This window comes from Callionymus lyra, chromosome 19 (genome assembly GCF_982586985.1).
Source record: "Callionymus lyra chromosome 19, fCalLyr1.hap1.1, whole genome shotgun sequence".
NCBI classification, from domain to species: domain Eukaryota; kingdom Metazoa; phylum Chordata; class Actinopteri; order Syngnathiformes; family Callionymidae; genus Callionymus; species Callionymus lyra.
The window spans coordinates 17,313,611-17,327,722 of NC_141836.1; the positions used below are offsets into that span (position 1 = coordinate 17,313,611).

General features: G+C 40.4%; 1 protein-coding gene across 7 annotated transcripts in view; it reads left to right on the plus strand.

The window, feature by feature from the left end:
- The window catches only part of agrn (agrin), a 236,399-nt gene extending 223,855 nt beyond the window's left edge, over positions 1 to 12,544 (plus strand). For 4 of the 7 annotated variants that reach the window (XM_087780707.1, XM_087780708.1, XM_087780711.1 and 1 more), the window contains 5 exons: positions 132 to 219; positions 5,153 to 5,185; positions 6,221 to 6,445; positions 8,115 to 8,218; positions 10,655 to 12,544. In XM_087780707.1, the coding sequence (XP_087636833.1) occupies positions 132 to 219; positions 5,153 to 5,185; positions 6,221 to 6,445; positions 8,115 to 8,218; positions 10,655 to 10,815 (611 nt within the window). In that variant the 3' untranslated portion in view covers positions 10,816 to 12,544. The remainder of the gene's footprint in view (positions 1 to 131; positions 220 to 5,152; positions 5,186 to 6,220; positions 6,446 to 8,114; positions 8,219 to 10,654) is intronic. The other 3 variants (XM_087780709.1, XM_087780712.1, XM_087780713.1) reach the window with 1 other exon arrangement.
- The last annotated feature ends 1,568 nt before the right edge of the window (positions 12,545 to 14,112 follow it).

Consider the following 14,112-nt stretch of genomic DNA (forward strand, 5'->3'; position numbering starts at 1 on the left):
CCCTTTTATTCTAATTAAAACAGAGTATCGCGCCGCTCCTTCACCGCCGCACTCCCATCGCTGCAAACCTTCAGATTTATTGATTTCTATGATCTCATTCTCCTCTCCCTCCTCGCCCTCTGCCTCCTCAGCCATTCACGAGAAGTCTGCAGGGGAGACGGAGGCCATTGCCTTTGACGGGCGGACGTTCATCGAATACCACAACGCCGTTACAAAGAGGTAAGGAAACGGGACGGTCCCGAAAGCATCTCCCCGCTAATGGCTACGAGCCGAATAACCTTGTGTGGAAGCTGCGATGATGATGTGGGTGATCTGGCAAATGAGAGAACTTCAGGGGGAAACTACACCTTTTCGCTTTCTTCCGCCACGTTTTCTCACTAATTGGAGCAATGTTTCTACTTTGCCCTGAGCGCCCCTAACTTGCTCCTTTGTAAGTACCTGCAATACTATCAGATACATCTGATGACACAATTGAAGCCGTTTTTATCTTATCTTATCCCTTTATCTCCTTTATTTTATCATTTATATTTAAAGTATTTTTCCAAGGCTGACCCATACTTTCATAAAGTAAAATATTATATAAATGTAATATTTTCTCAAGTTTGTTAAGATGTAGGCAATAAATAAAAGAGGGTTTTGCCTCATCTGCTTCTCCTATAACTTCTCACGGCCAATTTCCCTGATGCGGAGAGAGTTGGGAAACTTTACAAGCAGAATTTCAAAGTTGAAATAGTTTACTTTTTTAATCATCCCACATCCTGGATTTTTTTTGTGCTCTGAACCATGTCAGTTAAGTAAACAAGTGATACATGATTCATGGAATGAATGCATAACCTTGCTTTCATTCAGCTGATCTCTTGAGTTACTTGAGTCGGAGTTAATACTTTTACGGCTTTAAGTCCAAACTTTTTTGTTTACTTTCCCAAGAGGCCCTCTGGTGGTCAGTAGGAGGATCAACCGGGGCTTCCTGCTCTGTATAACAGTGTTTGGTTTTTTTTTAACCAATGACGTCAGTTCTTCTATCTACATTTTAAATTAATCTGTGGGGGAAATGTACGTTGAAGCATCTGATATAAGAGCAAACTGAAGTAAACTTGAATGTTCTCTCTCTCTCACTGTAAAAAGATGATTCAAACGCAGAATTGGCTCCTAGTGCAGTTTTCCAAACATAAAAAGTGTCCCTTTAGGCATGTGATGATCTGATGTTTTTATCCTCTTCCATTCATGCAGAAGGTTGGCAAGAGGCAGCCTGCAGGTTGGCATAATCGAAATGTTTTAGCGCTGAACCTTAAAGAGACGCAGAGCACACGGCTATCTCTTCTTTTTTTTGTTTGTAGCTCACAAACTACCCGAGGACGTGAACTCAAATAGAGGATTTATGTGTCTGTCTGTGCATCTGTTGATCCGTCTTGTCCTCGTCATGTCTTGTGTCTTACACGTCCTCCGCTGTGTTTCCTTCTCACCTAAGCCAACTGACCAATGAGATCCCAGAGTAAGTAGACGTCACACCTGGCCCAGATCAGATCCAACTCTGACTAACAGCAACAACAGAGCCCATTCTTGACAATTAACCCCCCCACACCCCACAACAAAAAAACAGTTCAGTCCCCTCATTATAATGTTGTTTTTTTTTAACTCACGCTCCATCTCCATGACTCAGTTTGAAAAATGAGACGATTTTTCTCACTTATATTTTCTTATTGTGCGACCGAGACGAGCATGAATGTATGCATGACGAGTACTGTGCTCATGTCTCGGACAAAATGAATTGCGGTATGAAGAATGTGCAATATTTCACGCATGCTTGTTACTCGTTCCTAAACAAAATGAATTGCCACGCACTTCGACGCTGAGCCGCATTATCTCTAACGAGGAAAATGAACGAGCGTGCTTCAAAAAAAAACAGGCGAGAGGAGGACGCCTTATGCTTTATTTATTTATGGGTTTGCTGGTTCTGTAGCAGAATAGTTGCTCTACCTCGCCGCTCATTAACTTGGTAAGTAGCCGGCTAAAAGGAAAACCCAGCGTTCCGGTCCACGCCGGGCTTCAAACTCCCTGCTATTGTGAATAATTACACAGCCGGCCATTCAAAAAAGGGAATGACTTATTAATCACAGATTCTGTATCAGACCTCCAGTCGAGCGCTCTCCACAGCACGCCGCCGTAGGCATCAATCTAACTTAGCGGGGGTGGGGGGGGGACACTGGTCCTCAGGGGCTGGACCGACAAAGTTTAATGGATGTCACATTTTCTTAAAGCCTCCATGATTGTGAACCAAAGAGGAGCTCTTGGGCTTTTTTCTCCGGGGATTCATGAGTAACAAGAAATCACATTAATTTCTCAAACAGTCGATTAAGGGCCAGAATGTCAAACGCTCACCTCGGGTGGATGTTTCCGTTACTATTTACAGACACTTTGATCACTTCTCTGAGTCAGGATTGACAGGTGAGATGCTAGTTAACAGAAATACAGAACATTTAGTTGATGTACTTGTTACTGTAGTGTAAATGTGGGTGATATAATCAACATGTTTCAATTAAAAAAAAATAATCTTTTATCCAGGGATCTCTGTGAATTGAACTAATTACAACTATTCCTCCATGAATGTGGACAAAACTATAATCAGTAGAATTAATTTGGTTGATATTATAATCACTATTATTAATCAAGATGCTAAATGATCTCAGTGAAAACGTTTTATTGCATTAAAACATAACAATATGTTGACAAGCTTTGATGCTAAATGCCCTTAAATCAGATTAATCAAAATATAACGCATCTTCGCTTCATTATTCTAACAATGTTCGCTCATTTTCGTTTTTTGTACAGTATATAAATTACTTAATTACAGTTTTGACAAAATTACAGTATTGACACGTGCACTTGCAAACCGCGTCCACAATTTCTTGGCAATCCTACCAGATCCTCCAAAATTTCAGATAACGAACTCCTAAAAGCAGTATTCACATGCTTACTGAAGGCATCTTTCAGAAACGCTGTAGTGACGAAACAATGTTTTCCTGTCATGGAGTTCATGATCATGACTAGTTGTACTCACGTTTCGCCACTAGGTGGCGCCAGTCAACATTTATAGTGAAGCGTTTTGCAGTTTAGCTATAATTTGTAGAAGAAAAACATTACTTAAAATAAAACTTACTTGTGTTTGAATGTACTGTTTATCCGTAAAAATAACAAAGCAACAAGTAAAATTGTTGAAGAAATGATACATGAGTACATATATAATAGGTCAATATTTGCGTCTATCCATAAATGACAAAATATTTTCTATAAAGATGATGACACCGTAATTCGTTTTTCGTATCTACTTTTAAACATCAAACAACATTTTACTTTAATCTAATGTTTAATAAAGTAGTGTGTTTGAATGATGCAAATGCATAAAAACATTGTCAGTCGATTTGTGGATCCTGCGATCTGTACACTGATCGAGTTTGTGTGGTTGCCATACCATAAGAACATGGAATTATAGAGGCAAGTGCGCATGCGTGTGTGAATCCTGCAGTTTTTTTAATACTGTACTTACAGATACAGCATCAACTTCAATCTACTGACCCTCGCGTGCTATTTTAGGCAGTTTAATGAGTTATGAACGATGAGGTGGCCCCCTAGTGGTTGACTGAAAAAGTGCTTGATGAGACTGCAGGAAAACCTAATTTTAAATGTCATATACATAGCTCAGCGGTCTACTAAAAATTCAAGCCAGAAATGTGATCAATCAATAGTGAATTTTTCGACATCCGCATTGGAACAATTGTTTATTATCTGTAGTCCTTTAATTTAAGACACAAAAATACTATGTAGCTTTGCCTCATCCATAAAGAACAGATCTCTTGTTTATTAAAACTTTGCAACCATGCTTAGCATATCACGCCAATTGATCCAGAAACCCCAAGAGAACATGTCTGGCCAGTCTAACAGCTGTTTACAAAATAAATAATGCACAAAGAGATTAAGTCTTAATATCCCAAGTACCAATGATACTGGTGCTGCAATAATATCTTTGTACCAGTTCTTTCGGGATTACTAGTGGAATTTAGTGACCACTTTTCAACAGCTTTAAAAAAAAAAGCAAACGTTTGAAAGAGAAGAAAGTAATGCTATTGATTCCAGAGCTGCTGATGGTTTGACACATTCTGATCCAGATGAGTCGGCTGCAGCAGCTGAAGGAACATCCAGGACGTCAGGTTCCGTCGCTTCAGCGCTTCCACTAGAACGACGGAAGAGCAGCAGATTTTCAGCCGATTACCAAGATGCTCGGCAGTAGTGTAACTCTCCCGAGAGTATTCTGCGCTCTCCTGAAAAGCTCTCACATAATGACAGCTGGGATCGGCTCACACACTGGGAGTTAGGGAAGGACTGTGATCAACGGTGACTGAGCGCTCGACGGTTATTAACACCACAGTTAAATAACACGAAGATTAAAGTTAAAATAGATGATGACCAGAAATTTAGGGTTTTTTCATAAACAGTATGAGAAAAATATGAAATTGTAAATATATTTATGTAGTTTAAAGGGTTTAAAAATGTGAATTAGAAAAAAAAGACAAACAATTATATGAATAAATAATAGTCTGGTTTCTATATTTTTTGGTCCATAAGCAGGATGTTAATGGTCTACATTTGGCTCCCAGACCACACTTTTTAGCCAGTGACAATGCAGATGTCAATCAAAGTTCCAGGATGACAAACGAGGAGCAGTATAAGAGGAACCGGTTTAGAAATAAAGTTCTGAGGGAGCTGGACTTGCACAGAGTGTGAAGTGGGCGGCAGTCATCAGGGCAATAAGTCTGCAGCTCTGAGCTTTTAAAAAAAAAGTGCTCCTCTTCGGGCACTTTGTCACTCTGCTCATCCATCTTGATCCGTCCGTCTCCCCAGACAGCCTCTGGTTTCTCCGCCGCCCTGTGTTTGGGCTTAAGTTGCACACTTCCTCTGATCACACAACATTTGTTATCGACTGCTGCCACGGTCGATATGGTAGTGGAGCAGATAAGCTTGTGCTGCTTTAGTGACCTCTGTGAGTCTACACATGGACTCACGACAGCCTTCCCTTCCTTCCCTCCCTCCCCTTTGTTTCCTTCTTGCTTCCTGCGCTTACACTGCATGCCTTGACTTTCTCCCCTGCTCCGTTAAGTCCCGAGTCTCTGGAGAACCCTTCTGACCAGAGGTGAGTTTGTCAAAAGCTTTTAGATTTCTCCTCCTCTCATCCCCACCTCCTCACTCTGCTCTCCAGACAAACCCCTTCCCCGACCTCTCCGGGGCCTAATCGCCCTCCTCGGACACAACATTGTTGTAATTAATGTGCTTTAGTAACTAACATGGAGCACAAAGAGCCTCTTCAATGCACTCTCAAGTTCACAAGCCTCTGTCTGAGCTCCTTAATCTAACCACCACTGACACCTAGAGGCGCAAAAAGAAACTGCAACGGATTCTAATTCCTCAGTTCAAGTTTGCACAATTCAACTATTTAAATACTTTTTTAAAAAAAGATGTTGATGGAGATTATCGAGTCCTTGTGAGGTTTGTCTGAAGAGTTTTTTCCCTTTTCCCCCTAAAAAAAATGATATTCCGATATCAACTTTTTTGTTGAGCTCAGCGTTCTGAGCCGCTACGCATGTTTCACGAGACGGAAATGATCCGTGCATTCCTCAGGTCAACACCACAACAAAAAAAAGATCTCCTCCATTTCTCATTTGTAGACAAATAAGGAGTCTCTCTCTCTCTCTCTCTCTCGCTCTCCCCGAGCCTCCGTGACTCCTCTGTTGTGTCATTTGTCTTGTCTAATCTGTGTTTCCAGCTCCAGTGTGTGTTTTTCAAAATCCACGTTCCATCGCTTACACGTCCTCATCTCGTCCTTGTCTTCCAATATCCTCCGTAGAAGATGGAGTTGTTTCCATTTTGTCGTGATTGATGGCTCGTGTGCACATCTCCTATCTGTACATATTTGCAAATGGCCGACACCACGCGTCTCCCGCTGTGGGACGAACGAAGGACGGAGTGTGTGTGTGTGTGTGCAGGACATCCTGGTGTGTGTAGTTGGAAGTGTGTTTCCTCGAGCAGCTGTCACGGTTATGTAGAGCACTTTTATTCAAACTTCCCCTCACAGATGTTGCACTTACGAGGTTCAGATCAATCATCTGGTTACACATGTGGTCTGAAGAACCGTTCAGGGACTAACCCGGTTGTGTTCGAACCCCTCCAGCGAGAAAGCTCTGTTGGTCAACAAGTTCGAGCTGAGCATCCGGACCGAGGCGACGCAGGGCCTGGTGCTGTGGAGCGGGAAAGGCGTGGAGCGCTCCGACTACATCGCCCTGGCCATCGTGGACGGACGCGTCCAGATGACCTACGACCTGGGCTCCAAACCCGTGGTGCTGCGCTCGTCGGTGCGCGTCGACACCAACCGCTGGATCCGCATCAAGGCCAGCAGGTGAGCGGAACCAGATTCTGTCGGTGTGTGATCCGGTGCGTGAATCCAACGATTAGTTCCAGATTCACGGTTATTCTCCCGCTCGGTCGTGCGTTAGCGTGAAATGGCGGAGATACGTTAATGAATGCTCGGAAACATCAAACGCATTTTTCTAAACTCGTCGAAAAGAAGTAAATGAGGTAAATCCAGCTCGTATCAACTCCTGCGCTGCTCAGTGAATCACATGTTTAATGATGTTTAGACGCTCATGAGCTGCTTGATGTATTTATAAACCCTCTGATCTGTCGACTAAATAACTCAAAAACTGATGAAGAGATTTTAATGAATGGTTGAGGAAGCGTAAAACAAGGTTTACGTTTCAGCGGTGTTCCTGATTACCATCTGGATCCACACATGTTTTGAAGATTGATCACTCCATGTCATGGGGGATTAAAATTTCCTCAGGGGCCACATTTTATACTGTTACTTTTGTGAGGGGCCGTCAAGCTGAAAGAAAGAAAAAAATGGTTAATTTTTTTTTTTTTAAAAGAGATACAATATAATAAAATAGCAAATTAAAGCTATTTTGCTTTTTTATTTAATTAACAATCATCAGGTTAGATCTATCTTAATGTTTTCATGACACATGATGATTTAGTAAATATCATTTCTGTCTTTTCAAAATAAATGTTATATGTGTTTTAACTTTATTTATATATATATATTTTTTAATTAGTGATAAAATAGTTTTACTTTTGTCAAGATTTAAATTGTAATCGTAAGTATAACTGGTGTTTTATTATTATTGTAATTAATTTAAGGAATTATTTTAGCTTAATATATTCTACAACAAATGTATCTTCTTTCAATTAGTAAAAAAAACGAATTAAAAGTTAAAAGGACGTGAAAAATGACAAATTATTTAAATATTTACTGAACAAAAAGGTTAAAAATAAAATGCTAACGAATAGTCTGAGTCATTTTATTTCGTGGCACCGCATTTAAAGGCATTAAAGACACATTCATTGAGTGTCAATTTTGGGTAAACACTTAATAAAGTTGTCGTCACACCTTCTAATATCTTCTCACCACGACCGACCACTTGTTTGTCATCGCGAGCGTCCACGAGAATCCCTCGTCTTTCCCCACATGTAACGTCACATTAATGGATTCCTTCATTAGAAACAAATTAACCGCCTGAACTTTGAAAACGACCCATTTAACACCTTCGTCCTTATCGCAGCCGAGCGATAGCTCCGAGCGCAGGGCCGTGAATGGAAAGTCTGGGGGATAATTAGATCGGTTTCATCATGTAAGGCGAGAAAAATTGATCCAAGAACATCCATTTCAAACAAGGACCAAATCTGTGCTCAGCGTTCAGTGGGGGGGGGTTCAGGGGGGCCGGGATGATGATTTGATGTAGATGATGTTGTAAATCACAGCATGTGGCGAGAGTTACAAAGCTATCAGTGTTTGACTTAAACGCCCCCCCCCCCTCCTCAGTCTATTAGCGGCGTCAAACTAGCCTCTTTGTCACGATTGCTAATGTGAAGTGAGTCACGCAGCATCTGTTGGGTGTGAGGCAGGTGCTGCAGGAAGATCTCTTTCGACGCCTGCAGTGTGAACAACAACCCAAAAAAAACAATCCCATAATAGATAATGTCTATTTCTCCTCCTCTCTTGTCTTTAGAGCACTTAGAGACGGGTCCCTACAGGTGGGCAATGAGGCTCCGGTTACGGGGTCATCGCCTCTGGCAGCCACACAGCTGGACACAGACGGAGCGCTGTGGTTGGGTAGGTTTGCCTCTTGTTATACAGTTTTTCTATGTTCATGATGATGGATTTTAGCTTTAACTAAAGTCACTTTTGAAGACACCACTTTTTGGAAAATGACAACATACTGTACACAAAAAATACACGGTTTTTATTAGGAAAACATACATTTTCGTCCCCATAAAATGTATCCATTGAGGGATTCCTCTTTGACTTAAATGCTCTAGTGGTGGGAGGCTGTAACTACATTTTCTGTAGTGCAGAAATGAATTTCGTTTTCATTGATGAGCGCGATCGTTTTATCTGGACTTTAACTCACTAAATAAAGGTATGAGAAAATATCGATATAGTGATATATTATATTTGTTTTCTTGATACTATTTAGTGCTATTATTTTTATTCTTTCACTTTATTTTGAACATTGTTCTGTTTTGGTTTATCGTTCATTATTGTGTAAATTCCAATTTTTATATGAAATTAACATACGCAAATATTTACGTCCATTTTTGTATTAAACTTCTGGCCACTAGATGGCAGCAGTCATTAAGTCCTCTGCAACTAAAAGAAGAATTCTGTGAGATACCGGCCCTAACTGAGGACAAGTGGATACAGTCGGCTCCAGCTTAGGTTTGGACGTGTATTGGTTTTTAACACGAATGAAAGCAGTAACGAGTCATGTGGTTTGTAAATTCTGCAACACCAGAGCCAAGTACTCGGACAGCACGACAAATATATCCTTAGTATCACAATGTATCGTTGACCCTGTATCCTAGTACATATTGTATCGCCAGATACACAACCCTGCAAGTTAAAAACAAAACAAAATAGCACATTTTTGGATTTATTCTTTATGTAACTTTTCTCTCCCGACAACATTTATAACCTCAGCATCAACTCGTGCTTCTTAAGTGTTAATATAAATGTAAATGAAGCAGTAAAACGACAGCTGCAGGTTCTTCAATACGCTCGCTGAACTCTCCGGTGTTGGGAAGAAGAGTCGTCGAAGAGAAATAAAAGATTTGCACTTTGGCAGCGAGCGGCGCCGACGAGGAGGGAAAACGTAAACGTCTTCCTTCTTTGGCTGCGATGAGAAGGACGCTCCACTTGAGTGACATTTCAGCGACGATCGTTCGCTCTCAACAAACACACTGCAGAGCTGAGGCGCAGCAGGAAACCTCGGCTTCCCGTCGACTGCCCTTCTCCTCCTCCATCCCCTGCTACCCTCCTCATCACTAATTCATCCATAACGCGCGTGAAATTAGCCCGTCGATCCCGATGCTCGCCCGCCTACATGCGATCAGAGTGGGCCGGGACGGGGGCGTGGACCTGAACTCTGGGAGATTAAGAAGAAGAAACAACAGTGAGCGACTGAGTCTCTGCACCGGCTTCAGGTCAGGGACTGGAGAGAATGAAGTTTTCTCCCGCTGCGATGATGGAAAGAGACGCTAATGACCTGCCGGACAGAAGAACTCATCAAAGGCTAAAAGGAAAGGGAGACCCCGAGATGAGGTTATCACGTCTGTGAAATGCACTGAGACTTTCTTGTTAGGAGGGGAAACGAGCAGAGGTTCAAGGGAGTCTGGAGCTTTGAAGCTGCTGATATCTTCATATTAGCTCCACTCACAGAACATCATTAAGATAACGCAGCACGACCCGTGTGGACGTCGTCCCGATGAGAGCGTCCTGGTCTCTGAGCTCGCCGTGAATCTAAATGAGGAGAAAATTAAAGGCTGCGTCACTCTACGTGGCCCAGTAGCAGCCTCTGCAGACGGTATTATTTAAAGACAAGTCTCATTTTTTTTATTTTCACCTTTGCACCCCTTAATGTAATTGGTTTAAAAATGTATTTCATTTAAATGTCCTCAATTTGGTTTGTTGTGTAACCCAGGGGCTCTTTTTCGCCACTGTTGTCAACTAGCTAAACTAGTTCAGTTCAAAATTCAGTTAAAAAAAGGTATTAACTTGAAAAGATGACTTAAAATATCGCTCATACCTTCCAGGTTTAAGCTCATAACTGCTTGAGACCTTGGCCCCCGCCAGGGTTTGAATGATTTAATCTTTTGTCTGAGATGTCATTTAAAGAAACAGTGTCTTTGTAATAGCCTGAACCAGTGGGCATTATGGGGTTGGATGTAAAACTATGACATAAATCATGTATTTAGCTGTTTATAAATATATTTTATATTTAATTGATTTTTTTGAAACACCTACACTCTTATCAATCAAAATGCTATTAATGATATATTGTGTGTGTATATATATACACAATTATGTACATTATATATACTGTATATATATATATATAATCCATATGGGACTTGAGTTGTACATTAAAAACTATTTTTAATATTTTTTACATTTGAAGTGGACCTGACAGAAGCCACTCCTACCATAGACACACAAGTCCTACTTTGTTTACGATCATCATCCCTGACCAGCCGTGTCTCCCCCCCTCAGGTGGTCTGGAGGAGCTGTCCGTGACCCGCCGGCTGCCCAAAGCCTACAGCACCGGCTACATGGGCTGCATCAAGGATGTGGTGGTGGACGGCGTGGAGCTCCACCTGGTGGAGGACGCTCTCAACAGCCCCCACATATCGCAGTGCTCCGCCTCAAACTAACGCCCAGCAGAGACAGACGACGAGAGAAATGGAATCTTAAAAGAAAAAAAAAACCTTCCCTCCCCTTCCCTGCATAAGGCCCACGTCTCCTGCTGTAATTATTTTCTATTTTTGTATACGTTTTATCGCTTTTATATTGAAAGAAATGTTTTGTTTGATATGATTTTTCCCTTCAAACTCCACTTTTTTTGCCACTTTTTTTCTTGTTTTACGGCCCATTTTGTCTGCTCATTCCCGAGTCGCCTCTTCTTGTTGCCACATTCCCCCCAAAAACTGGAGGCGCTCACATCCATGATTAATGAACATTCCCCCCTTTTTTCGGAGCCGGACGTGGAGCTCTGCATCTCCTGAATTCTTCTAACGGGACTTGTAGATATCAGCTGCTACCATGAAACAAAAAAAGAAAAAAGTACAGTGGAGTCATCGAGGCGTCATCTCACGGCGAGAATCCTTTAGTTTTGAAATACGACTCACCAACACTCGAGAGCGCCGTGTTCCACCACGCGTCATTAGTCACCATGAATCATAAATAAATGTTATAAATATAGAGTATATAAATAAAACCTGAGACTGTGAATATGTGCGATGGGTTTTGGAGAAGTTGTGCTTTTCATGTTCTGTCGTGCATTCAGTTCTTACAATCGGCAGATGGATGGTCCACTATAATGCATGCACTTCTGCAGTGTCCAGTCCTTTTTCTTTCACTCTTCGACTCCCTCCGTCTTCTGTCCGGAGGAGAAGCAGGACTTTTACCGCGCATCGCTGCAAAAGCCGCTCCCGCCTGACGGAGGCGCTCAAGAGAGGTGGAGGTGACGACAAAAAAAAAACTTTAAGGATTTCTTTTTTTTTTTTGATATATATATATATTTGACTTAGCAGCATTCCTGAAAGACTTTATTTCCCGGCTGACGAAGCCATAACGACGAGGGACTCGCAGAACAAATTAACACAGTAACGCATGTGTGAACTCAACACGACGAGCAGACGGACGTAAAGATGTTTTAACATGGCAATATTCTGAGACGAAATCATGTGCTTGAGTTTTCTTCTTTTTTTTTGTTTTGTACAGCCCGGCGATTTTTTTTTTAAATGTAAATGTGTGACCTGTGGAGATTTTTTTCTTTTCCTTATTTAGTGATATACACTGGAACTACGCCTGACTCGTCTCACACATTTACCAGAGGCATTTCCTCACCTCTGTGTGTCGTCAAGAGTGTAGATCAGGAAGCCATTTTCTGGTGTTTCTTTTCAAAAAAAAATAAATTCCAGCACTCGCTCTGTTTAGTTTTACCTCATCCGACAGTAATAAAGGAGAGATGTGTGTGTGCGTGTGAGACTCAATCAATAAAGACAAATGGAGTCGATGGTTTGATGGGAACAATGACTTGCCTTAAAAACTAGTCGCCTGGACTCTAAGCAGGCGACACATCCATGTTTCCTTCTATCCAGTGTATAAGCCTCATCCCTGTTATGTAAATGAATAAACATGAGAATAATAGCAATTATATAAGTAATAATTCTGCTTTTTACAACAAAAAAAAAGCTCTTTTGTTTTGGACTGTTTCTTATTTATGTCTCATATGGATCTCCTCTGAAAGCAACTGTCTACAAATCCCCCCCAGAAACAGGCCAGTGCACCCAGTTAAAGTGGCATGACCTCAGCATTACTAACTTTATGACCTTTGTCTTGTGTTCCTACCACCATGAAATAAAATGTCAAACAAACCGAGTCAGCTCTCGTCAGACGCCTGCGTTCTTTCTATTCTATCCGAGTCTCTCACAGTCGAGTTGCTTCAGACAACTTCATGTGAAGTTTCTGTAATCTGTGTTTATCTTAAGGTACTCTGGTTTACTCCTGTAGTATTAATAATCTAATGAATGGACACTTGGTTGTAGTTCACCCTGAAGATGCACATTTGTCCTTGTAATTCTGCTAAAATGGGTTCAAACCTGGTGGTCTGTGGTTATTAAAAATCATAAGATACTTTTTTATTTTGTATAATTTAATTTGAACGTGAATTGTATTCGTTTAGTATTATTTTTGAGTATCTATATTTGGTAATGGCATAAAATCAAAATAGACTGAATCATTTATGAAGAATTGTTTTATTTAGAATTAATTGTAAAATAAAGAAAAGAAAGAAAACAAAGTGACTTATTTTTTTTTATGTAAAACGCTTTTCACATAAATCGAATATGTCATTTAAAAGCGGGGGATTATTGAAAATAATGGAATCGTTTTAAATATATACATTTTTTTATTTATGTTCTCCCCCTCTGCTATAAAAATGTAATAATACATTTTTTATTAATCATAATACTCAAATATATAAATAAAATCGTGGTTGTGGTTGCTCTGCATCTGATTGGACCATTTTAGAAAACGTGACACTCTCTGGCCCTTGTTTGTGACGTCACGTCAAGTGAGGTAGTAACGCGCCAGAATCTGAACCTAGAGACTAGATGTTTGAAAACACGAACTTTGCTCAATTGTTTCCTAATTAACCAGTGGTTAGTTACCAATAGTGATGGAAAGTTGATAGAAGTTGATGCGAGCGTGTTGTCACTTTGGAGCAGGTGGAGCTAACAAGCTAACACACTAGCATGCATCAACAGGTGCTATAATAACACAGGTGACTGGACTACACAAGGGTGAGTCAGACTCTCATATGGGCTAAGCTAAGCTAAGCTAAACTAAGCTAAGCTAAGAGACCTTTAACAGGATATTTATTTATTTTAGCCCCCATAACTTAATTTGAGTTAAAAATTATAGACCTGTTAATAGTTGTTTATTCACCAGAGGAGAGAAAACCTTCCAGACTGTTACACTTAAGCTTTATAAATAGCATTTACTTACTGACATGAACGAGTTGAATGCATTAAACGTGTTTAATAAAATATGTTACCTTTGTTTTTGTTTTTAAAGGTTTACAACCTTATTATCTAACAAGAAAATAAAAGTGATTTAAGTCAGACATTTGAGTTGTCCTTATGTTTTGAATAAGAGAAGAACTTAACAGTTATTAATGAATTAATAATAATATGGTGTAAATTATTATTTTGGTTTATTATAAATGATTGAATAAAATAATTTGACTGATCAGTATAAAATGTTTTTTTCTGGAAGTCATGGAAGTGAATACATGGACTTGTCCTTGTGTTAAAGCAAAATGAAGTCTTCATGAAGATTCTCTCGCCTCCTTTTATGTCCCAGGTTCTGATAAAAGATTTTTGACAAATCGTTCGGGAGACCTTTTCGACTAAATGTCAAGGACTTCATCTGCAAATTGACAAGTT